Source organism: Naegleria lovaniensis (assembly GCF_003324165.1).
Source record: "Naegleria lovaniensis strain ATCC 30569 chromosome Unknown tig034, whole genome shotgun sequence".
NCBI lineage: Eukaryota > Heterolobosea > Eutetramitea > Acrasida > Naegleriidae > Naegleria > Naegleria lovaniensis.
Window position 1 is genome coordinate 271,465 of NW_025407857.1, and position 24,997 is coordinate 296,461.

Sequence of the window (24,997 nt, forward strand, 5' to 3'; positions counted from 1 at the left end):
ACTAAATTAATAATTTAAAAAAGGTATTGAATAGTTTGATCCAGACATGACACATTTGTTAACCCGCTGGTAAAATTCTTTAAAAAAGGCGATATGTTGATGATTACACCTTGTCAACTTGTTGGTCTGGATGTGCCTTTTTGAATGCCTCCAATTCCGAGCATGTTTGTTCAATTCGAACAATGTTTGGGAATTTGCTCATATCCACATTAAATCTCTTGGCATTATACACTTGTGGAACAAGACAAATGTCAGCCATACTGACTTGATCACCCACACAGAATTTTCCACTATGCTTCTCCAAAACCTTCTCCAGAGCAACAAAACCATTTTCAATCCAATATTTAGCCCAATTCGATTTGGCAGCTTCATCCGTATTAAAATCTTCTTTAATCTTCTTCAAGACTCTCAAATTTTGAATGGGTTGAATATCGGAAGCGATCATTTGGCAAATTTGCCGAACGAGTTGCCTCTTGTATGGATCGGAATTGGTTGGCAACAAGTGCACACCTTGATCACCTCTCGTATCTTCTAAATATTCCATAATAGCAATGGATTGATTCAAAGTATGTCCATCAATCTCCAAAGTCGGAACAAGTTTCGATGGATTTCGTTGTGCATAGTCTTCACTCGATTGTTTGGATTCCAATAAATTCACAGCCACATACTCGTAATCCATTTCTTTGAGTGCGAGAGCAATACGGACACGCCACGAGCAAGAGGATCTCCAGTACGAGTAGAGAACAATGGATGGTTGTTGTTGAGACATTTTTTAAGCTTTTTCTGTCATGCTCACTGGGAACCTCTGACCACAAGGAATCAATCCTCTCGGTTGAAAAATAAAATTGGCGCCACTCGAACCTCCCGCTTGAGTTTTTACAAAATTGTCTTCTTGACTCATGTATTTTAAAAAAAAATAGGTGTGATTCATTGTTTTGGGCCAACATTGAAAGGCGTTGTACATGTTTTGAACTAGAGTACTACAATTATATATTGATACGTGAATACTTTGACATGTTTTCTCAGCCTGGAGTTATTATGAGGAGTAAATTCAACTCTCTCGTTAACAACAATGATATGGCATCAACCGATCCTTATTCAAGTCATTCCTATGGAGCTAATTCTAACGCATTCGGAAGAGAGATGGATGGATCATCATATACATCATCACTCTCGGCTTCTAAACCGAAGACTGTTCAGAAACTCCCTTGGGAAGAACCACAACAGAAACCCGGAAGTAACAAGTTAAATTCATATCGAGTCAGCAACTCGGTCCATTCGGGAAGTGTAGCACCATCAGGCATTAATACAAACGTAAAGCCATCTCGAATTAATAGCGGATCAAGCGTTCCCATGTTCGTTGATGACAATGAGAATGATACAACTCCTCGTTCTACAAATTCAAATTATTACGAAGAAATTTCATCATCTACAAAACAGTCGCTCTCTTCAATGTATTTAGCGAGTAAGAAGGGTTCATCCTACACCACAGTCAATTCCATGGAGGAAGAATCTTCAATGGATGCAAATCTCAAGAAAGCGGAAGAAGTACACCGTGCAAGAAAACAATCAGCTCCACCAACCTCAAAACCATCGTCAAAACCACCCTCCAGAAGTTCCTCTAGGCAATCCACAAGGAGTGAAAACGAAGACGAATATTCTACCGAGAACGTGAGAGGATCAGTTCAACGGTATGATAGCGCAATTAAGGCTGTAGTTAACGGAGCAGCTTCGCCTGGTAAACCAAGATTGAGTGCCAACAGAACAAAACAACCTATTTCTGGAAACTCTAGCTCGACCATTCAAACTCCAAAAGATCCGTCTCCAAGTGTAACAACAGCTAATGCTTTTTCGAAGCCTAAAAACGTTAAGGAAGCTGCACTTCCTGAGACTAGACCAGTTGTTGGATCTAAAAAATCTTCTCACACATGGATTCAGACAAGTGTGACGCCATTAGATCTTTATTACAAACCTTTGGAATTAGAAAGTATTTTCGTTCAACCAGAAGAAAAGCCGTCACGCCCCAAATTTAAATTCATTGCCAGAAAATCAGGAACTACGGCAATTGTTCAGTCAACAACAAGAGGAAAAGCAGCAGTTGTCGCTCAATCTAGAGATTCATCTGTTCCATCACAACCAAAGTCAGCGACCAAGCAAGTTCAACCTGTACAAAAAACTCAGCCACCCCAGCCTCAAAAACCAGTTCCAAAAAGAGCACCACCTCCGGTATATGATGACGAAGAAGAAGAGGATGAAGAGGAGGACGATTCCTATGAGGAAGAAGAAGACGAAGAGGAAGAAGAACCTCCGGTAAAGCAACCTCCTAAGAAACAAGTCACCTCCAAGCCAAGTGCCAACAGTGCTTTGTCCTCCACCAAAAAACAACAAGAACCTCCTTCCAAACCAACAAAACCAACCTCAAAACCTGTAAAAAAGCCAATTCCTTCGAAGGAAGAAGATGAGGAGGAAGAAGAGGACGAAGAGAAACCCAGTGGTGACGTTGATAATATGCAAATTAAAATTGTTGGAAATAAGGACAGCAAATCCCTGTTTGAACAAATGTTGGAAGCCGAAATGAGAAGAGGAGAAGCAGTTGCACAAGAACAAGAAACAGAGCGAAAGTGTCCACACTGTAAAGATGACATTCCTGTCAAAATGTTTGCCAAGCACAAAAGGCAGTGCAAGGAAAAGCATGAGAAAAAACGAAAAGTATTTAAAGTTGATATTTTGGATGAAGATCTTGCAAAGGAAGCAGCCAAAGTTAAATCATCAGCTCCAGTTAAAACCAAGCCAAATAATTGGAGAAGAAAACATGAAGAATTTCAACGAAACGTAATTAGAGCAGGAAAAGATGACAAGAACGGATCGTATGATGATTATGAACCAGAACCAGTGATTGACGACCGAGTGCAGTGTGAATACTGTGGACGAAAATTCCAAGAAGAAGTCCACGAACGGCATGTGAAATCATGCGCAGAACGAACACTAAAATCCAAGTTGAAAGAGAGAGCAAACAGTGGAAAATCCACCGTCCCGTCGAATGTTGGCAGCGGGTCTTCATCAGCCACAGGAATTGCAAGAAAAAATTCTGTTTCGAGTACAGCTTCAGCTAGTTCAAGGCAGTCGTCAGGTTTGTCGTCGACACGTTCCAAACAAACACCGACGAATTCTGGGCGAAAATACTGACAAGAGCTCTAGTATTTTAATTTATAAAAGCTTTGTTGATCATGTTACAAAATTCACAAAAAAAATGTCCAAATACAAGAAAGAGAGCAGTTCTTCCGATGAAGAGGATGACTACAAGGAGAGTTCACCAGTGAGCTCCGACGACAGAAGGGATGCATCAAACGATATGGGTCGCCATCTGTTTGGTTGTGAAAAAACATCAGATATTATTTTGCAAATTACACAAGTCGCAGATGACCCTTTCAAACTGTATTGTCACAAAACATGTCTCGAAGCAAATTCTCCATATTTAAAATCGAAAATTGAAGATTTACTGAACATCCGAGATCAACATGAATCCATTGATGAAAGCAAACCAATTTTAATTTTAAATGATTTGGAAAGATACGATAAAAGAATCATAACGAGGGTAATCAAATATATGCATGATCACCATGCCATCAAATTTGACAATCCAATCCTATGCTTGGAAGACTGTATTACAATTTTTAAAATTGCTACACTTTTTGGTATGGAACAAATGGCTGCTCGTGCAAAAACAGTGTTAATGGACCACCATGTAATCGACTCTCATAACTTTTTCCAGTATTACATTTTAGCCAAATCTTATGCTTTGGATCAAATACTCGACGAATTGAAACGTTTGATTGGTCAATTACCTGAGTACACCATCCACACAAGCTCTCACTTGATGAAGATGAGTGAATTTATGCTTATGGATTTTATTACTGAAATGAGTAATGTGGATGGAAGTACGGTCAATGTTTGCATGTCTGTTCTTGCGTGGTGTAGAGTCAATGTTCTTGATGTGAAAAAGTTGAGAAAAGTATTGTCCAACTTGTGTGAAAGTATGAGGAATGAGGAGCAAGTGAAGAATACTCCATTTGGTTTGGTTTTTCCAGTATGGAAATTGTTTTTGAAGGATGAAGTATCACTCTCTGATGAAGCATTTTTATGCATGTATCATTCGCTGTTAGGTAGTTCCTTGAGTTATTAATATAATCAAAATGTAAATGGTAAACCAATGAATATTGTTCACATATTATCTCATTTCGAAATTCTTATTGCATTGAATGAAAGTGGTATAGTATTTTTTGACTAGCATTATTCGTGAAATTACTCAGAACTACTGCCCTTTTCAGACTCTTCTGCTGATTCACTATAATCAAAAGATCCAAAGGTTTTGTTCCATTCAATGTATCGTTGTAAATCACTTTGTGCCACAGATGGACGAATGGATTTTAGGGCTGCTTTGAAATCCTTAAATTCTATTGGTCTCAATTCTGAAGCAGCTGCATGTTTGATTTGTGATCCTAAATCTCTGATAGCAAACATTGAAGCTTCTGCACAAAGATTCTTAATGTCACTTCCTGAGTAGCCATCGGTCAAATCGACCAAAGTGTTCATCTCATCTTCAGAAATGACGTGAGGATTTTTCGAGAGAAGTCTTGTTAACATTTCCTTTCTTCCTTCTTTTGATGGAAGAGGAATGTACAAACGTTTCTGCATTCTTCTTCTCACAGCTTCATCAATTTCTTCTGGTCTATTGGTGGCACCAACAATTAAAATTCGATCTGTTTCGTCATTGGTTGAAGCACCATCAAGCTGAACTAAAAATTCTGTTTTTAATCTTCTACTACCACTGTCACTGTCAGAGTCAGTTCTTTGGGAAAGTAAACTGTCAATTTCATCGATAAACACTACTGATGGTTGAAAATATCGAGCGAGTGCAAAAAGAGTTCGCACTAATTTTTCTCCTTCACCCACCCATTTGCTTGTCAAACTTGATGCTGATATAGAGAAGAAGGTAGAGCCACTTTCGTGAGCAATGGCTTTTCCAATTAGAGTCTATTAATGTTAAAAATTAATAAAATATGTATAAGATCACAGTAGCACAATGGTGTTTGCTTACCTTACCGGTACCTGGAGGTCCAAATAAGAGTAGACCTTTTGGTGGTCGTCTTAGTCCAAAAAACAAGTCAGGTCGCATGAGAGGCCAAATTACTGCTTCTTGTACAGAGTTCTTGGCATATTTCAAACCAGCAATATCATCCCAAGTCACAGAAATTGAAGAGTCTAAGATTTCATTCGCAATGGTTTCAATTAATTTTGGACTAAGATGCGAAAGTTCTTCAGGGATGACTCCGTCCGCAAATAATTTCGAAAGATCAGCACCATCATCGTCGTCTGTCTTTTTCTTTTTCGATGGCTTTTCTCCACTGTTCTTGGAAGTATTAGTTTTGTTGTTGTTGTTGTTACTACTGTTGCTATTTGAATTTTCCTTGTCTTTGAATGGAGTAACGAATTTCTTTTTTCCAGAATTTGCTGTTAGTGATGTCACAGGATGATAATTGGATGTAGAGCTCTTGATATCACTCAAATTTTTCTGCTTACTACTCGAACTTTCTTCCTCTTCCTTTTCATCATCACTCACATTTTTCTCTCCCATTTTTTTCCTCTTGTTATTGACTAATTGGCGAGCTGTTACAAAAGAAGATTTTGGCTTCTCTTCATCATCATCCACGATCATGGGGTCATTGGTTGTACTTCCGCCACTATTGTTGCTGGAGGTTTTCCCATTGTTGGATGATGGACTAGGATTTCTCATATTTCCTCGGAGAGCTTTCACTGGAAGGTTTATACCTGTGGCAGGCTTTGATATCGGAAGCGGATGACTTGTTGTGGATGATGAAGGTACATTTACAATTTTCGGAGGTAAATATTCATGTTGTCGTTTGAATAACAAGGATTGCATGATTGGTACTTGTTTGCAAATTTCATTCTTTGAAACGAGTTTGTATGTGGTCGGGTCTGGTATGGATGATGATGAACACACATGTTGAAACACTTGTTTTGAAAATAGTAAAAAATCATTGCTACTCTCCGAATGATGAATCATGGACCGACAATCTCCATAACAATCTGAATTCAAAATCTTATCATTTTGCTTGATGTAATAGGAGGGTATGTCTTCATCGAGTTTGGTGGAGGATGGAGGTTTGGGAGCGAATAGATGGCGTTCCCGACAAATTCTTATGGTTGCTAGCTGTTCGGAAAGTGCGAGCAAGCTGTTGTTGTTAGAGGACGGTGAAGTGGAGGCTTTGCCGTTTTGCATTTTTTTTTAATGTTTGAAGTTCATGCGATTGGTGGAAGTATTTAAGTGGAAGTTTGGATTTATGATTGTTCGAATAAATTAAAGTTTAAATCTACTATCTACTCTTCATCGTCGAGAACGGATTCATCTTCTGAATTTTCCATGTCTTCTTCTTGGTAATCGCCATCATTCGGATCATCTTGGAAGGATTGATTTAATTGCTCATTGGCAACCTCTTTTGCACAAGCTTCGTCAATTCTATTTGCTGAATTAACCAATGGCCTCAATTTCAGAACGAGATGCATATCTCTGTTGAGAACACAGTAATCATTGAAGTAAGAACTGGTGAGTGTAACCTTATTAAAAACCTACTTTGCCTTAAGAGTTTGTCTTTTAGCATGAATAGCACACAGGTTCGCATCTCGTAGTAGGTCCACTAATGCGTCCTCTGAAGCATGATGGAGGTATGCAAAAGCGTCTGGTTTCCATAACAGTCCAAAACCTCTTTCAGATGCTACTTTTAACCCTATTTCTCGAACCAATCTTTGGAATGGCAATCGTGGAATGAGCAGCTCCGTACTCTTTTGATATTTCCGTATTTCTTTCAACCACTTGGTACGTTTCCTTTTTTTGGTTGTTTGGTTGCTCTTCCTTGGATCTTTGGAAGGGAGAGTTTTGCCTGCAACTTGGCCGGAAGTTACTCTGCTTTGTGGTGTTGTTGAGTTGGAAGACGAATTATGAGAGGATGTTCGTGTGGGTCTTTGTCTGTCCAGTGATAAAGAGCTACTCGCGACCACAGGCGATTGTATTGTATCCATAGAACGTGGATCAATGTTTCTTTGACTCTCTCTGTTGACACTATTTTGTACAACGTTTCTTGATGATGACGATGTAGTTCGAACGGAATGATGAAGAGTATTCGGAAGTGAAAATGTTGGAGGAGGCTGAGGCTGTACAGAAGGGTTTAGGGGAACAGTGATCATCGGAAGCCGTTGTTGACTGTCAGAGGATGAAGCTTGGCTTTGCTCTTGTTCGGTGAAAGGCACGGAACGTCTTGCCACCATTCTTACATTGGTGGTACGAATATTTACACTATTATCTAAACTACTACTACGTATCAATGCTTGCTCGGAACGTTGAAGATCGAAATCAGACAAGCCATATCCCTCATCAATACCTTCATCAGAATCATCAGCATCATCATCATCGTCAATCACGATAACTTCGGGAGGTGCATAAACGCTTTCCTGTTGTCGAGACATTTTTTAGGCTTTGTGTTGGATCCTACACATATGTTTGGTTATTCTTGATTGACCTCTTTTTCAATGACGTTCGGCTTTGGGCTTTCTTGAAATGAATGGTTCGAACTAATTTCTTGATCAGAAGAAGTTTCTATGATGTCTGCTGTTGTCGTAGTGGTGAGAAATTCATTCTCGCTACTTGATCCTTTAGGAATTTTGGATTCACTTATGTCCTCTCTATTTCTCTCATTCACAACTGGAGTCACCGACTTGTTTTTTCGTTTCTTGTGAAGTCTTGATTTGAGATGAGCTCTATATTCAGTGTATCCATGATGTGTACTATTACATTTTTCGCACCAATAGGTTTTGTTTTCATCTCCTTGCTGGTCTGACGATTTTTGATGTGGTTCCTTAACTTGATATGCTTCGACGAGATCTTGAGGAATTTCTTTACCTTCCAAGAAGTGCTTTGCAATTTGTAAGGCGCTTTCCTTAATGACATCAACAGGAGTTGTTGAAATATCAAACTTGTAGAGAATACCTTGCTTGACGAGCGGTAATTTTGAATTAGCCCATGAGGATCTATACCATGTTTCTTGTTTTTTTGCATACTTAAAGGTACCATTAATGAGTGATTCTAAACATTGTTGCTTCAATTCATTCTTTTTCTTGAGAATAGCGTCCTCTTCATTTTTGTCACCAATATCATTGATTTCTTCCAAATATTTAAGATACGGTAGAAATTCCTTATATCCTATGGATTGTAACACTCCATGCTCAAATGAAATGCTCAGCTTGTCCTTATTCTTGAAAAGATACTCGTGAAAGGTGACTACCTCTTGAAGGAGGCCATTTTCCATCATTTGCACAGCTCTATCTGCTATTCTTTGTCTCAACACTCCACGGTTGTCACATGCCAAGTAAAAAAATAAAGTTTCATATTTAAGTGTTCGTTGCTCCTCTTTTTTGGAGTCAATGACTTGTGTGAATACTCGCTGCTCTTTTTCGTATAATAAAATTCGTTTTTTGATTTTTCGAATATCATTTGGATGAATGAGAGCGGCTGACTCGGGATCTATTTCTTTAAGTCTTTCGTGTGTATATTTCTTTAAATCCTCGCTGTCTTCATCCTTTTTTGTCTCATTGTATTCCAATCCATTTGATTCTTCAGCTGTTCCAATCAAGTATTGATCGAAAATTACAGATTGAATATAATAATTTGTTCCTCCACAAATAATTGGAACAACGTCTCGTTTAAATAAATCCTGTTCAAATAATTCATGACAATCTTTCTTATAATTCAATACCGTGTACAGCTGAGCTCGATCCGATACTACGCCTTGCTTTTCTCCAACAAAGTGATGCTCAATTTCTTGTAATTCGGATTCACTTGGTTTGTTTGTAGTGATTGGTAAGCCTTCATATATTTGCATGACATCGGCGTTGATGATGCTTGCCGATTTAAATTTCATATTTTCATGATCATTGTTGCTATTAATCATTCTGGCTAGATGAAGTGCAAGGGCTAATGATTTTACATAATTTCAAAATAATCATAAAATTAATAATTTTCGTTTGGAATAATGAATCTCCAAAAACGAAGACTTACCTGACTTTCCAACTCCAGTACTACCAGCACACACAATTACTTTTCCTTTCTGCTTCATCTCTCTATCATCCTGCAACAACATAGAATCGGAATTGTGATTTTGTAACATTTTTTTTAGTGCAATTTTAGAAATCTTGCAAAAAACAGATTTGAATTGCAGCATTAAAACAGCTTCTCGCTATTTATTTCTGTTGTTTGTTGGCAAGATATTGTTCCAGGACTGGTTTGAGATGATCTCTTGGAACGAGGTACAGTGGATGGTTCTTGGTGTCAATGTACAACAAAGATTGATCCATGGCAGGCTCTGGGAATTTCTCTGGGTTTCCATGACTCAATTTGAAATGTCTGACAAGATTAATGAGTGCCATGTGGTTCTCTGTGCTTGCAATTCTGGAGCCAGGACATTTACGAGCTCCAATGCCAAATGGAAGACTAATTGTGTCAAATAATTCATTAGTAAAATTATCATGAAAGTCAAACGTCAATAAGTGAATGCATCATTTCTAAGAACTTACCTAATGTACAAGGACTTTGGAGCAAGAGGTGATCCCTTCTCATGTCTTTCAGGAATAAACTCTTTAGCACGTGGAACAAATTCTTCCTTCAAATTTGGATAATAATTCACCACTAACACTCTTGTATCTTTTGGAATTAAATATCCATTCAATTCGGTGTCTTCTCTCAACCATCGACCACTGGTCATGTAACTAAAAGGATCAATACGTAAAATCTCTTCAAAGAAATTCTTGCTTAATTTCAATTTCTTGTATTGTTCCAAAGAGACATGCAGTCCTTGTTCCGAAGTAAATTCCTCAGCAGATGGTTCTCCAAATACTTGAACCAATTCTTGATACAACTTTTCTTGATAATCAGGGTGATGAGCGAGTCTGTAGAATTGATTCACCATCATACGAGAGGTAATATCAACACCACCATTAATAAAAGCAGTCAATACTCCTTCGACTTTACGTTCGGGATTTTCCATTCCAGCAGCTCGTTCATCAATCAAGTCTTTCAATCGAGGAAGGTTAGGATTTGGGTTTTTAGCAAAGGCTTTGATGAATTCTCGGCAACCAATGAAGACCTTCAATAGTAAATCTTCCATTTCTTTGTATTCTCGAGTTTTATAAAGCTTGTATAAGGGAGGTTTGGTGTCCAGTCCAATGGCCACATCAGTGGAACGAACAGCTGCATCCACAAATTCACTCATCTTCCATGGAAGAAGTTTTTCAACCTCTTCATCGACCTTGATTCCGAGAAATACTTTTGTAACTGCCTTAAATGTATATAAGGAAGTAATTCCAAAGGCATTGGGAATTAAATATTTTGTTTCTCCATCTTTGGATGATACTACTGTTTTCAAATTATCGGCAACAATTCTCAAGAAATCTCCATTGAGTTCAGTGAGTTGAGGAAGACTCACCTTGTCTGAATTTTCAGGTTTCATGGCAATATTAAACAAGGAACGAATAGGTTGCCAATCTTCATCATATCTCAATTCAATTGGTAACAATTCAATATTGTGTTGTTCCTTAACATAACGAAGAGCTACTAATTTATCTCTACGTTCTTCTTTTCTCATCAATTCTTCAATAATGTCAGGATGAGAAATGATGAGCATGTTATTCTTTGGAAGAGTCAACTTGACCATGTATCCATATTGTTCGCACAACTCTAAAAAGTAAGCATTGGGCAATTTTTTCTTATTTTTCAACAAGTCCCACAAGTTACCAATCAATGGTAAAGGTTTTGGACCTGGTAAATCTTGGAATGATTTGAGAGGAGGTTTACTTTCCGAAGTTGTACAAGTGTTTACTTCCATTGCTGATGAATGTGCTGGTGGTTGATCTACCACTACAGCACTACTTGTGGAGGTTGCAGTCTTGTGATAGGGACAAGCTTGTGCAGAGGCTACACCCACATTGGAAGAGTCGAGACGAATCAACTGTTGATGGAAATTTCTTGAAAGACCACCAGTGGTCGATGTCGATGGTTGAGAAAAAACGATGAAATTATTGTTGACAATCTTACACTTGTTCAACAATTCGGAAGTGACACGACGAGCTGATCGATTCATGAATATTATTTCGATAAGGGAATATGTTGGGTTTGATTTTTTTGAAGTGTTTTCTTGTCATTCAGCAACGAGATAACAAAGGATATCAATGGTGTCGGGCCCGATGCCGGACGCGCACTTGCAGGAGCCAATAGGAATTATTGGCTTTTTACAAAACACGAGAGTTCTCTAGGTTTTAAAAGTATAATTTCTGTGTTTGATATGCAACAAGGTGTAATATTATTGTCTAAATAGAAGGTTTGTTTACACCTCATTAAAACCTAACAGTGTGTGAAAATACTTCTTCTAAGGCATCAAGAATTTCTGTGACAATGGTTGCAGTGAAACCCCACATACAAGCGTATGGAACTGTTGTGTTTCGGGTCACAGAGTGAACATTGGTCAAATGAAACACTGGACCATAATGTGTAAAGGAAGAATTAATGATGGTTTTTCCAAGAGGTTCAAAATTTGAATTTTGAATTAAATCTAAAACTTTCACCTCAAATAAGTGTTCAATTTCGTCTGTTTGTAGAAGGTAATGAAATTCAGCGTTTGTTTGTTCATTATTTTGTAACAATCGACCAATAAAAGGTTTGACATTAAAATTGCGTGCTCCTGTCATGGTACTTGGAAGCGACTCATTCAAAACTTGAATATGTTGTTGTCCAATTTCTTCGTTCGTTTCTCTGATGGCTGTGTCTAATAAACTAGAATCTAATGTTGAGTCAAAAACTCCACCTGGAAAACTTATTTGACCTAAGCCGTCAGGTCCACAAAAAGTGTCAAGCAGAAAAAATTTTGCAATTTGATCAATAAAAATGATCTAAATTAATATAGCCATGAGAATAATCCAATACCTACCTGCATGTTGGTAATTTGTGTTCTTTTTTGCAGGGGTTTTTTGCAACAAGACCAGAAAAGGTTCTCCTTTCTCTCCCCGTTTGAAAAATAAAACCATCACAGCTGAAGAACGAGCTGATGGATCAGGTCTTCTCGATAATTTAAGTTTTTGTCCGCTGTTATTATATTCATGAAAAGTAGGTCGTTGTTTTTCATTCTTTTGAAAATCAATGGATTTTAACACTTCAAAAAAATCAATTCTGGAAGAGTCCATTTTCAGAAAATTTTTCAAATTTGGAAACATTTCTTGTGTTTGTTCTGGTGATGATGATTGCAGCCGATGCAATGATTCATGATAGTAACGTTGCTGTCGATCTGAATCAGAAAATTTAAATATTTGAAATGATTTCCGATGCATAAACATGGATTTCCGAGTGATTGAAGTACAATTTAATCTAATAACAGATGTGTCATTCCGAAATAAAGACAAATTCCTTTTCGTGGTGCCCACCAAAGAACGCATGATCGGTGTCGTCGAACAAGAACCAATCTCTTGCATCACCACAGAGAAACAGTATTTTTCAAAACCGTGTTGAGATTTGAACATTTTTTTTGTTTTGGAAAAACTCGTGCTGGCCTTATTGACCTCGCGTTTTATTGATGACAATTTGAAAGCATCAATAGTAGTGAGTAAGATCTAGAGAGAAGAAAATTTCCCATTGTTCATTACCAAACAAGTATGCTTTCCACATGCTGTACATCTTTTCTCGATATTCGCTATCCCATGATGCCAAATTAGTGATTCCATCATAAGGTTCTACCTCTAGCGCTTCGATTGGTTCTTTTAACAAGTGCGATTCTGGAATGTGACACCCAAAATATTCAAATTCCAATCTCATCCGTTTCAAATCTGTAAATATTTTAACACTTTCATGGAATGTTATAGAATTGATATCTCGATCACCAAAATTATGTCGAACAAGATCATAAATAAGCTCATCCATAACGAATCCCCATCGTTTAGCATGCTCATACAGAATATCAAAATTGCATCTAATTTCCTTATTAAATTGATAGCATACAAAGTTGAGAACACTTGGATTTGCTTTTACACAATCTAGCACAAAGTTTTGGTCTTGCTTCAAATTGTTCGAAGCAGCTTGTAATGCGTAGACCACTTGATTATTTCGAATTGCTGCCAATAGTAAATCTCTATCGTTACTAAAATCGTAGGAGAGGCTGTTCAAATAATGACCGTTTTTCTGTATGGTAGCAATTATCACCTCCCTGTCATTTCTCTCAAAGAATCGAGAGACGGCATAGGCAATAGATGACTCGTAAAGAGAGGTATACTCTAATGCTGTCAATACGACGTCTTTGTCATTATACAAGTGGGTTGGAATGTTAGAAAAGGAGCAAGAACCACTTTTAAGGGCAGCCAAAATCACCTCTTTGTCATTACGAAACTGTGCAGGAAGCACGCGTCTATTCTTTTGCTGTTCATACAACAAGCTTCCTGTATTAGAGACTGCTGCTAAAACTATTTCTCTATCGTTTTGGAATATGGGCAACACATCTCTATAACACTTTCCATTCGATTTAACAGCCCTCAGCACAAAGTTTCTATTGTTTTTTAAACGATCTGAGGTATATTTCAATATGAAAGGCAAAGAAATGCGTTTTAACATCAAATCTTCATCATCGAGCTCAGAATGACCATAGTTCATGCATATTCGCTTCATTACTTGTTCCACGATTTTTCCAAATTCGTCATCATTCTGAAGCCTATGTTGTTCACATTCATTGAACAATGAGGATACAAAACGTCCTTGCTCTGTTAGATTATTTTGATAATTCTTGTGAGCTCTATAATATTCGTCTGGTAATTCATGAAGCATTTGAAACACGGGTTTCAATAAACCTAGTTCAATATTTGACACTATTGCATCCTTGAGAAATAATTGCAGATAAATAGACAACTTGAAGTCCAATGATAGTTCATGACAAACCCTCGCCGATACATTAAAAAACACTTCTGGAATACATGTTGAAATTTTGTCTTCATATAATGTGCCATCATCAGAGGTCAGTGTAGTGTTGAATAGTTGAATAATAAATTCCTTATCATTCTTTAACGATGATGGAAGGCGTAAAAATAAATTAGGATTTAAATGAACTAATTTCACACAGAATTTTCTATCCTTTGTCAATCTTTTAGATATATGTTGCATGTCGATGAAAGAGAGACAACGAACGGCATGCATCACAATTTCTTCATTGTCTCGTAATCTTTGTGAAAGCTGGAACAGCATACAACGCTTCTCAGATAATACTTTTTTCGCTTCATCGAAATCATCAAGATCAAATATGAAACTAAAGTCATAGTAGTGTTCACATATTTGTGACAATTCTTGTTTCCATTCGAGCAAAATATTTTTTGGAATGTATTTCAAGACATGCAATTGCTTTATCTTGATGAGCCTCAAGATTTCGCTTTTGAAAGGTGTCCAAAACTCAAGTTTTCCAATCATTTCTTGGTTAGAACGACATAATTCGGAAAGGTTAACAGTTTGTACCATCCTTTGTACCAGCTGGGAATAGTGGATATGGTGGTTCAAACAGCTTGCCACACATTCTCGATCATTCATGAATTCGATTTTCATTTGACAACAATTATCCCATGGATTGTGTCGTCGCATCCATTCTTCCCTTGCTAACAAATACTTTTTGAATCCTTTTGATTGATTTTCAAATTTTGTTTTCAAAAATTGATACATCCTTGCGGAATCTTCAAGATCTTGAGACGAGTGGTTGCATGATGACAATTCTGAGTGTTGAGGTTTACAAAAATCAATTAAAATAATTTGTACGGCAATGGTGGTGTGATAGCTATCGGTGAATGTTGATAACAATTTTGAGAACTTGGTGGCTTCCGAAGCATTTGAATGATGATGATGAGGAAGCCTTCTCTTCATTTTTGAAACTTGCACACTGCCAAACTCTGATGAAAAAAATTAAGCATCAATGACCCCACAAACTGTTGATTCCGGAAAGACAATGGCTTCAAAATGGGAGGAAATAGAGGTTGTGGAAGACTTGTTACAGACTTTTCAACTACCCACCTCACCCATCATCATAACGGATGAAGACATCGACAGAAATGTAACCAAAATTATCGCATCGATTGAATTAGCCAAAAAAAATAATGACAAGCAAACCTGAGAAGCTATAAAATGTTGGTTCTGCACCTCGTTGTTGAGGTTGGTCTCTTTCACTAAGCACTATTTCCTACTGAATTTTATTCTTAATATCACTCTTGAGGTTCCATAACAGTTCAAGTCCACTCGTTACGATACCCATCACAACAATTTAATTTTGGTCACTTTAACAAATTGCCAATCTCTCTGGCAGCATTTTTCTAACAATTTGCACGCCTTCGCCATCAATATAAAACCTTGGAAATTCCACTTCCAAATTCTGGAAGCGCAAGAATTGGCATTTTTAGGTCCTAAATTGTTGTGCCTATCTACAGTACCTTCGACTTCGACATTGAGTCCTTCGCATGAATCTTTTACAATTGAATATTCTTGAGCGATGTTCCATGCATCCTCATTTTGTGCGAGGATGGAGATCAAGAAAAAACGACAATGGTAGCGATAACAACGTTCCACATTGTAATCTTACTGTATTCATACCACTCTACTACAACAATTAAACTCCAATTAAGGGTCTCAAAACGAAGATAAATGTTCGTTGACATTTCGCCATTCACAGCGAATCTTTGTTACAGAGGAAAAAAAATTTTACTTTGCGTTGTCGCTAGCATTCGACATTTAAAGATGTTGTGAATGCTTTTTTCGTTCGAGATAGCAGAAAAATGGCGTTATCTTTGGAGCCAAAGGACGAGACATTTGACATTTTAATCTGGTTCAAGTTTGAGAAATCAATTGCCATATTCAAGATGAGATGTGGCCTGTCTCTTCGGTTGTTTTGTACAATGCAACCAAAACACAACGATAATTTGAATGCTCCATCTTCATGGTTTCAAAGCATAGACCTTACAAGTTATCAATTTCTCAATTTGCGTTTTTCAAACTAAACGTTGATCGTCTTCTTCCAACACACGGTCTCTGAACTGCTTGCTCGTACTACAACGAACGTCGTTATCAAACACCAATATCTCTGCAAATCTTGAGGACGCCAGCTTTGAATTGTAAATTTGTATGCGGGGACTTTCTATTTGTGGAATTAAAGTCCATGTTTTTGGATTTTCAGTGGTGACTCCTGTTGCTCCAAAGCGAGTCACGATTGCTGATTTTAAAACCCTCATTTGAGTTTGATGGAGTCTTTTATACCTTAGAGTCCAGATTCGACGTTTCTCTCTCCTTCGACGACGCACGAAATATCTTACTGAATGCATCTGGAGAGAGAGAACGAAGAGAATATTGTGTTCGCGAACTTAAATGTCCATTCTGATCCAATGAAAGAACATCAACAACAACAACAAAAAAACAAACCAACAAACACCACTACACAAACTCAACAAATATCCTCTCGCAGGTATCCATACGATCCCCAAGCGATATACGCCCCCTCTCGCGTTGTTAGTAAAGATTTCTCTTAGATTTCGTTCGTGTTGGATTCAACTCTCACGAAAACATCATCAAACCCTCAACTCAGTCCTCACTGGTTTGTCTACTCCTTTCTCTCTTTAGAGTTTATTCAATCATTGAGCCATCTTCTTCATTACCATCCTCTCTCGAGCTATACAAATTCGAACACATTATCCAACCTCTTCATCCAGTTCCAGAAAAGACCATCTTGGAGTGAGTCGTTATCCAACAACAACGTGTACAAAACAGCTCGAGCGCATTCATTGCACAAAAAAAGAAGATTTTCAGATCATTCACCAAATCAATACACTGGATATTTGCCACCACCACTGTTGTCGCTCTGAGCCTCTCTTCAAATACTGAAGCACTTCAACACCCATTTCATTTGCAGGGAAAACAAAATACCACAACAACATCCACGAGAATCTCCATCGAATGCTAGCCTCAACTCACCATCACATGCGAATGAACACTTCTAATTCGAACGATCATGCGTATCCGTCGTCGAGCGATCATGTCTTTCAGTTGCCATGCTTGAAGAATCCAAGTGATCAATTAACCTCAACTACCTTCCCATGTAATATTACAACCTCCTCACAAAGAACACTCCTAGAGCCAAGTTTATCTTCTGAAATTTTGCAATCCACATCGCCACATGCATTCTCTCCTAATTGTTTTGAAATTTTCAAATTGTCACTCAATTCATCTCCCACATGTAAACACAACGAACAACAACCAGCGATGAAGAATTTTGCTCCATCGACCTCTTCAAGTAGAAATTCACCCACACCATCTCGAGAAGTCTACTCAAATTTAAAGATGGCTGCTTGCATCCAACCATTTTTGGAAGCACCTCAAGAGTATTCTGTGAAATCAATACTGTACGCAGCGTCACAACCCAAATCAACAATGACGCAATCCAAAGTATACAACGTATCTTCTCCTCCCTCTTCCATACCAACTACCTTCCACACCAACGCTTATTCTCCTCACATTCCTTCGCGATTAATGACAGGAGTGGTTTCCAAGTCTGAAGCATTTGTTGCCACACAACCTACAACAAACAACAACATTGCCATGTACAACATGCCATATACATACTCTGCTGCTCAACAAAATCATAGACAAGCTCCAATGGATACATACGCTAGAAGAAATACAAACTCATCTCCTTCTGAATCAGGTAGTATCGAGGAAGATAAAGCCTACCGAATGAAAATGCAGTTGCTTCAACGAGGAACCACCAATCTTTCTACCTTTGATGAAAAGAGTGGCATGCTTCGACCCAACTTGAGCAAGGTACACAAATCATCGAGCTTTTCTAAACGAAGCACCTCATCGCCCAAGTCAGACGATGAAGATAAGAAGAAGTTCAACACAGGTACTTGGTCCAAGTACGAGCATGACATGTTTTTGAAAGGTCTCGATGAGGTTGGAAAGAATTGGAAGATCATTTCTGAGAGCTATGTGACGACGAGAAAACGAACTCAAATTGCTTCACATGCTCAGAAATACTTTTTGAAGGTTGCCCAACTGAAGAAGGGTGAAAATTTGTCTCCAGATGATTTATATTCGGAATAAATTGAAAAAAAACTAATGCATTCATTATTCAGAAACTTGCTAAAGTGTTGATTTTTCGACCTAACTCATTTCCAAAACGCAAACGTGCATCAAGAGAAAAGAAAGTATTTTGTTTACTGATTGAACACACTCCAAGTCAGCTTACTTAAAGTATGTAATTTCTCTCATTTGCTGTTGAAGATCGACACAACGCAAGAAGAATTTGTACTCGTCGGTCAAAACAAATCTCGAGAAGGTGTCACTCAAGTTGGTCAAAATTTCTTGTCGCAAATTGTCCAACATTTCCTCCACTTTGTTACACAATGTAGACAATTGCTGACCATCATTCTCTACCATTGGGTCCATTGAGAAGTGATTACTTCCTGTCTTGTTCAATCCGAAATGATTGCAATCGTCAATAATGTGTTGCAGAGAGGCAGCTTCAGAACCTTTAGCCATGACCAACAGTCTCTTATAGACATCAATAAAATTGTTTTTACATTTGGAAGGAATATTCACTTCTGCCAATGCATACGATTTGATATACTTGGAATACAAATGGGCTATGAATAAAGTAATGTCACTAATATTTCCTACTTTCACAATCTTCTTATTTTCCATAATGTCATAATAAATGTAAAAGTTTTCAGAGGCCAATTCCTTAATGGCTTGTTTTTCAAACAATGCCTTTCCTTCTTCATGATCAAGAACAAGTTGTAATTCTTCATTCACTTCATCGTCTTGTTTGTTATTCGCACCTGTTGCTTTCTTTTGTCCCTGCTTCTTTCGACTGTGAATATATCTTGCAGCAACGAGTAGAGAAAATCCTCCAAACACAAACAAGTAACTCACAGCATACAGAATTTCAAATACAAATGTAATGGTATCCAAAATGACCACAGGATTGAACATTCGAGTAATGGATTCTCCATTGGTTCTCATACTCAGAGTGGAAAGTCCAATGGCTTGATTCACAACGAGGAAAATGAAACTCAAAACATAAATCATCATTTCAATTCTAAAATACAAAGGACCATCCAATGTGACAAACCAATCTCGTATTCTCTTCAATGGAGATTCTGCCTTCTTCTTTGTTTGATTGTCTGAAGCACCAATACTTGTCACGTCAATATGTGCACTACTTGCAGAAGGAGAAGCGTTTTTCTTTTTTGAGGAAGATCTTTGATTCGAAATGGATAGAATCAAATCGAATAATGCAACCAATGAAATGAGACCTCCCAAACTTAATGAAACAAATGTATATGAAACAGAAACAATATATGTATACGTTTCTGCATCAATCATGAATGATCTTCTCAATGCTACCCAAAGAGACCAATAACATAAATTGAGAATGGCGAAAATAATGAGACTGGTTGCAAAGACACCATTCGATGTGATAAATCTCAATAGTTTTAACTTCTTCTCCAAATCCTGTTCTTTTCCTCTAATCATGTGTAAGAATTTGTGAAGATATTTCATGAGTTGATATCGACAGACTTGAATCAAGTAAGCAAAAATTGCTGTCAAATTGAGAGTATTCACAACAATGGTCACAACATTGGCAATGATATTAGCTGCCAAATCAAAATCATTTCTTCTACTTTCGCTTGCAGTTTCATAAATTCCAGCAAGTAATACACTTCTTTGAACGGCATAAGCAATAGAACTTTCAATCATGAGAGCAATAATACCCAAATAAGGTGTTACCAATCGACTTGCTACTGGTTGCTCTTTTCTATACAGAATCAACCACACTAAAATATAAGAGCTTAACAGGAGCATGATAAATCCAAACACTGCTTGACAATAATACAAGACCACAGTCGTGTCAAAGACATAATCTGGAGCAAAGATGACTTGTGACGAGTTTCTTTCTAAGAAGGTCGAAAACATGGTGGTGTGATTGCAAGAACATTGAGAAGACGAGCCAGTAATGTCAAGCAATAAACATCCAGAGCTACTCCATGTTAATAATTGATTATCCCAATATCTGCAAGAGATGAAATCCTTTTGAGAAGAGTTGGAATTAATAGGAACAATTGTTGGGAAGGTCAGGAAGAGTGGTTGTTCTAAATCTTGAAGAATGAGTACTGCATCATTGAGGTAGAATCGAATGTCGTTAATGTTGGAAATCATGGTTCTGTTTTGAGTGGATGTGTAAATACCAGAGAGAGCAGTATTGTCTGTGAAACGAATAAATGAAATTCCAATATCTTTAGAAAATGCGTTATACTTGGACAACAGATAGGAAATGTTCAAACGAAGCACTTGAATACCATCCACTGTAAACGTATTCAATCCATCAAATGAAGTGTCACCATTGAATCTAAATTTGGAAACAACAATGTTAAAACCAGAGGAAGCATAGGTCTTGGTCGGAAGTTCACGAGTGGTCAAAGGAACTGCTTCTTCTCCTAACAAAATCATTGAAACCAATTGCTCAATGACGTCTATGGTAGTCTGAGATGCTACTTGTGAAGAAAGTATGTTTGAGGCAATACTCAGTGTTGTTAACATGTTGGTTTCTGAAATTTTGGAGCTCACTCTTCCAAATAATGATCTTTCACTCTTGTACACAGTGGTCGTGGAATTTACAAAATCAATTAACTTGTCAGTTAAGGATAAGACAATGTCTTTGGTCAGCAAGGTTTGATTAGTGGAAAGATAGACTAATTTAGCCAATGCATGTAGTGGATCTTTTACGTCAATCTTGATATCCTTTGCAGCTTGAATAATGAATTTGGTTTGTTCCAAAGGATCCAACAATGAGAAAGATCCATCAAATGCAGCAATTGTCGAATTTGCTGCTTTTTGTAATAACTCAGTAGTACTTCCAACAAATCTTTGAACTTGAGCCAACGTTTGAGGAATTGCAACTTTTTCAATAGTTCCAAGTTTATCCATGACAAACACTACTGGCTTAAATAATCCAGTGGTAGCATTGTTCTTCAAGAATGGTAAAATTGTTGAGATGGTTGTCGAAGTAGTGAACTCGGTCAATCGAATCTGTTGTTGCAATTGTTCATCAACGAATCCAAGAGCATATTTCAATGGCAACAGTGCCGAATCAGCTTGCCATGGCGTGAATTGAATATTGAATTGATCTGTCAATGCAACACCTTGCGTTGGAATAATTGAGAGTAAGGAACTTGAAATAGGTGGATTCGATGGAGGCAATACTGGAATCTTATCGATTGTACAGACAAAGTATCTAACAAACAGTTAAAGTTGAAATTGAACACAAATCCAGTCGTGTTCTGCTTCACTTCGATGGTCTCTGTGATTCGAATGGCACCATCAAAAGACAAGCTGTTGTTCAGACTAACGGAGAGTGGACTCTGTCCGAACTTGGAAGCAATCACAGTGGAAGTCGTGGCTGTTTGTTCAATGAGCGTCCAATCAAAGACAAGAGGAAGAGCACATTGCAACGAGGTGGATTGTAAACCTGTAATGGCTGAGTTGATATCAAGAGTGGTCAATGCTTGATCTTTTGCCCGGACAATGAATTTTGGTAGACCAATTTGAATGAGAGAAGGACCAGAGTTGGTGGTGTTGTTGTTATTTCCAGGAATGATGTTGTTGCTGCAATTCACCAAACACACCAAGTGAATATCATTGACAAGAGTTAAATTAAATGTCACAAGGTTAGAAAGTCGACTTGGATACAACAAGCCATTGAAGACGGAGGCATTGGCCTTGAAAATGTAACTTCCTGGGAACGGTAAGACACTTGGATTAATAGTCAAAGATTGAAGGTTTTTTCCACTCAAAAATACTTGTTCCTCATTCTCTCCACAATTATCACAAACCCAACCAAATTGCAAACCTGGTACAAGTGAAATAGAGGGTAGAATGGATACGGAGAAGGATGTTTCATTCCGTAACACAAATGCTTGTGAAGTAGATAATGAAATTGAGAATGGTCTGATATCAATGGTACAGTCTGATGAAGTGAAACCAGGTAAACAAATACAACTGTCAGTGTCACCACAAATTCCATTTCCACCACACACAAGAGAGTTATTACTGAATAGACCAAAGCACTTGAAAACATCACAATTTTCGCCAAACACATTGGGTAAGCATGAACAAAGGTTTGGAGCAATACAGTTACCCTTGGAGTTACACACATTTGAGAGATTGGAGAGAACGCCTCCACATTCAATAATGTCACAAAGCTCTCCAAAAAATCCAGAGTTACAGATACACTTGTCTGGGCCGCCACACAAACCATTACCACTGCAGACGTCAAGAGCAGATGCTAGCTTACCAGAGCAATTAAAAAGATCACAAACTGGTCCAAAGAATCCAGAATCACACAGACAACTGTCGAGGCCATTGCAGAGACCTTTTCCGGAACAAACGAGGGAGTTGTTACTTAACAGACCAAAGCACTGTTTCAGGTCACAATTAATGCCAAAGAAATCGTTGTCACAAATACAGTTATCAGGAGCTGCACAGGTACCATGTCCTCCACAGACAAGTCCTGTTAGATTTGAGAGAATTCCATTACATGCAACATGTTCACACTGACTACCAATATATCCAGGAAAACAAAGACACTGATCTGGGCCTACACAAACTCCATGTCCGCTACAAACGTTACTGACATTGTGTAACTTGTCAAAACATTGGAATAGGTCACACACTGGTCCAAAGAATCCTGAATCACACACACAGTTATCTAGCCCATTACAAAGGCCTTTTCCAGAGCAAACAAGAGAGTTGTTGCTTAATAAGCCAAAGCACTGTCTCAGGTCACAATTAATGCCAAAGAAACCACCATCACAAATACAGTTATCAGGAGCTGCACAGGTACCATGTCCTCCACAGACAAGTCCTGTCAAATTGGAGAGAATTCCATTACATGCAACATGTTCACATTGACTGCCTATATAACCAGGAAAACAAAGACATTGGTCTGGACCCACACAAACACCATGTCCGCTACAAACGTTACTGGCATTATGTAACTTGTCAAAACATTGGAATAGATCACACACTGGACCAAAGAATCCAGAATCACACAAACAACTGTCTGGTCCAGCACAAAGACCCTTTCCAGAACATACAAGAGAGTTGTTTTTGAGTAGACCAAAGCAATCAAACAAATCGCAATTCACTCCAAAGTAATTGTTTTCACAAATGCATTGATCTGGAGACTGACATGTTCCATGGTTATTACACACCAAGTTTGTGATATTGGACAAAATTCCATTACAACTGAAAAGATTACATTCTGATCCTGAGTATCCATTCAAGCATGAGCACAAATTTGGAGCAATACAAGAACCATGCTGACTACAAACATTGGTACTGTTCACAAGCTCACCAGCACAGCTAAATAAATCACATACAGGTCCAAAAAATCCAGAATCACATGTGCATGAATCAGGTCCATTACAAATTCCATGTCCTGAACAGGCGAGAGGATTCAGCGCAGATAATCCATTACATAGGAAAGTGTCGCAAAGTTGACCTGTGAAACCAGAATTACAGAGACAAGAACCTGGAGCGGTGCATGTACCATTGCCTGAACAGACGCCAAGAGCCGTCGATAAGAGACCACCACAGATTGGATTCGAACAAGATGTACCTCCATATTGAATATTTTCTGCGGTTGGAGGTGAAGAGGAGCCAGTAGGGGAGTTCCACACAACCTTACCATTGGAATCGTACTGATCATTTGAATGTCATAATATCATGCGTATTGTGAATATTGTATGCAAGTAATATAATCGTGGAAACGGTGACAGTCAATGTTCAATAAACACATGCGTACGCCAAATCAATGAACTTACCAATACCAATTTTCCATCATTCTGCATGATCAATCGATAGGGAGGTAAACTATTGAGTAAATTCGACACCAATGTCAACACCGATAAGCCAATGCCAAGCACTGATTTCACAGCAAGATCACCCCCTGAAGAAAGATCCAAATAATTACCACTTCCTCCCGTGTTGGATTGCCACAAACTCGATCCAAATACAATAAAGTTTCCGTTCGATCCCATCTCGGCTCGGTACAAGCCATTACTTGAGACGAGACTTTGCCCGACCAGTAATTTGCCAGGCGAGATGAGTGTGTTTGTGGCAGTAATGTCTTTACAGAGACAAGTGTTGGTGCCAACACAGAGTCCTTTTCCTCCACACACCGAAGGGCTTGTACTGGCAATACCGTTGCAATAGTACGGATTGGGTCCAAGAAGAGCATGGGTCTCGTCTAACAAACAGCAGCAGCAAAATAGAAAGAGTATGGAGAGGAGTAGGTATAGGGAGGAAACAAGTCTTGTTGCTGATTTTGACGATGTGGTTGTTGTTGCGGCGGAAGACCTTCGATGATTTGTGTTCATCATGATGTGGTGAGTGGTGGGACCTCCAGTTTTGACACTTCTGAAAGTGAGTGTTGTTGTTATAATTGGAATGTTGTGGAGCATCTATTGTTGTTGTTGTTGTTTTTTCTCGAGAGAGATACTCTCACCTTTATACTATAACCATTACCAACAACAAAACCAACAATCATCGAAAAGTAACGAGAATAATCCAAAGGACCGAAAGGACAGTCTCAACTCATAGAACTTGGTTTAACACGTGACAAAATCCTCGCTCACTACATAAAAAGACGTCTTGGAAAACAGAACTGGGAAAGAGCTTCCAGGTAAAAAATTGCGAACGGGGTCCGTAGTTGAGATTTTGGCAGTGACTTCACCCTAAATATTTCTCATATGAGGGCTGCTGGGAAGAATTCCTTTCATTATTAGTGTTTCAAGAAATTACTCATAATGATGA

The 24,997-nt window shown here is 38.2% G+C and overlaps 10 protein-coding genes across 10 annotated transcripts; 3 read left to right on the plus strand and 7 right to left on the minus strand.

The window, feature by feature from the left end:
• Nucleotides 1-103: 103 nt before the first annotated feature.
• C9374_008695 (uncharacterized protein) lies at nucleotides 104-769 on the minus strand (the record flags this gene model as incomplete). The annotated part of the gene is made up of 1 exon (XM_044698799.1): nucleotides 104-769. The coding sequence occupies one exon, from the start codon at nucleotides 767-769 to the stop codon at nucleotides 104-106; it is 666 nt and encodes a 221-aa protein (XP_044545335.1).
• Nucleotides 770-1,077: 308 nt separating this feature from the next.
• C9374_008696 (uncharacterized protein) lies at nucleotides 1,078-3,186 on the plus strand (the record flags this gene model as incomplete). Its single annotated transcript, XM_044698800.1, has 1 exon — nucleotides 1,078-3,186. One exon carries the CDS (start codon nucleotides 1,078-1,080, stop codon nucleotides 3,184-3,186), a length of 2,109 nt encoding a protein of 702 aa, XP_044545336.1.
• A 64-nt stretch (nucleotides 3,187-3,250) lies between these two features.
• On the plus strand, nucleotides 3,251-4,183 carry C9374_008697 (uncharacterized protein; the record flags this gene model as incomplete). Its single annotated transcript, XM_044698801.1, has 1 exon — nucleotides 3,251-4,183. The coding sequence occupies one exon, from the start codon at nucleotides 3,251-3,253 to the stop codon at nucleotides 4,181-4,183; it is 933 nt and encodes a 310-aa protein (XP_044545337.1).
• Nucleotides 4,184-4,302: 119 nt separating this feature from the next.
• C9374_008698 (uncharacterized protein) lies at nucleotides 4,303-6,301 on the minus strand (the record flags this gene model as incomplete). Its single annotated transcript, XM_044698802.1, has 2 exons — nucleotides 4,303-5,034; nucleotides 5,099-6,301. 2 exons carry the CDS (start codon nucleotides 6,299-6,301, stop codon nucleotides 4,303-4,305), a joined length of 1,935 nt encoding a protein of 644 aa, XP_044545338.1.
• A 98-nt stretch (nucleotides 6,302-6,399) lies between these two features.
• Nucleotides 6,400-7,542, minus strand: C9374_008699 (uncharacterized protein; the record flags this gene model as incomplete). Its single annotated transcript, XM_044698803.1, has 2 exons — nucleotides 6,400-6,589; nucleotides 6,653-7,542. 2 exons carry the CDS (start codon nucleotides 7,540-7,542, stop codon nucleotides 6,400-6,402), a joined length of 1,080 nt encoding a protein of 359 aa, XP_044545339.1.
• A 38-nt stretch (nucleotides 7,543-7,580) lies between these two features.
• On the minus strand, nucleotides 7,581-9,239 carry C9374_008700 (uncharacterized protein; the record flags this gene model as incomplete). The annotated part of the gene is made up of 2 exons (XM_044698806.1): nucleotides 7,581-9,046; nucleotides 9,131-9,239. 2 exons carry the CDS (start codon nucleotides 9,237-9,239, stop codon nucleotides 7,581-7,583), a joined length of 1,575 nt encoding a protein of 524 aa, XP_044545340.1.
• Nucleotides 9,240-9,312: 73 nt separating this feature from the next.
• Nucleotides 9,313-12,636, minus strand: C9374_008701 (uncharacterized protein; the record flags this gene model as incomplete). The annotated part of the gene is made up of 4 exons (XM_044698807.1): nucleotides 9,313-9,562; nucleotides 9,646-11,194; nucleotides 11,544-11,945; nucleotides 12,051-12,636. The coding sequence occupies 4 exons, from the start codon at nucleotides 12,634-12,636 to the stop codon at nucleotides 9,313-9,315; spliced, it is 2,787 nt and encodes a 928-aa protein (XP_044545341.1).
• A 70-nt stretch (nucleotides 12,637-12,706) lies between these two features.
• On the minus strand, nucleotides 12,707-15,004 carry C9374_008702 (uncharacterized protein; the record flags this gene model as incomplete). The annotated part of the gene is made up of 1 exon (XM_044698808.1): nucleotides 12,707-15,004. One exon carries the CDS (start codon nucleotides 15,002-15,004, stop codon nucleotides 12,707-12,709), a length of 2,298 nt encoding a protein of 765 aa, XP_044545342.1.
• A 2,097-nt stretch (nucleotides 15,005-17,101) lies between these two features.
• On the plus strand, nucleotides 17,102-18,223 carry C9374_008703 (uncharacterized protein; the record flags this gene model as incomplete). The annotated part of the gene is made up of 1 exon (XM_044698809.1): nucleotides 17,102-18,223. One exon carries the CDS (start codon nucleotides 17,102-17,104, stop codon nucleotides 18,221-18,223), a length of 1,122 nt encoding a protein of 373 aa, XP_044545343.1.
• Nucleotides 18,224-18,364: 141 nt separating this feature from the next.
• On the minus strand, nucleotides 18,365-24,645 carry C9374_008704 (uncharacterized protein; the record flags this gene model as incomplete). Its single annotated transcript, XM_044698810.1, has 3 exons — nucleotides 18,365-21,391; nucleotides 21,532-23,883; nucleotides 24,007-24,645. The coding sequence occupies 3 exons, from the start codon at nucleotides 24,643-24,645 to the stop codon at nucleotides 18,365-18,367; spliced, it is 6,018 nt and encodes a 2,005-aa protein (XP_044545344.1).
• Nucleotides 24,646-24,997: the final 352 nt, after the last annotated feature.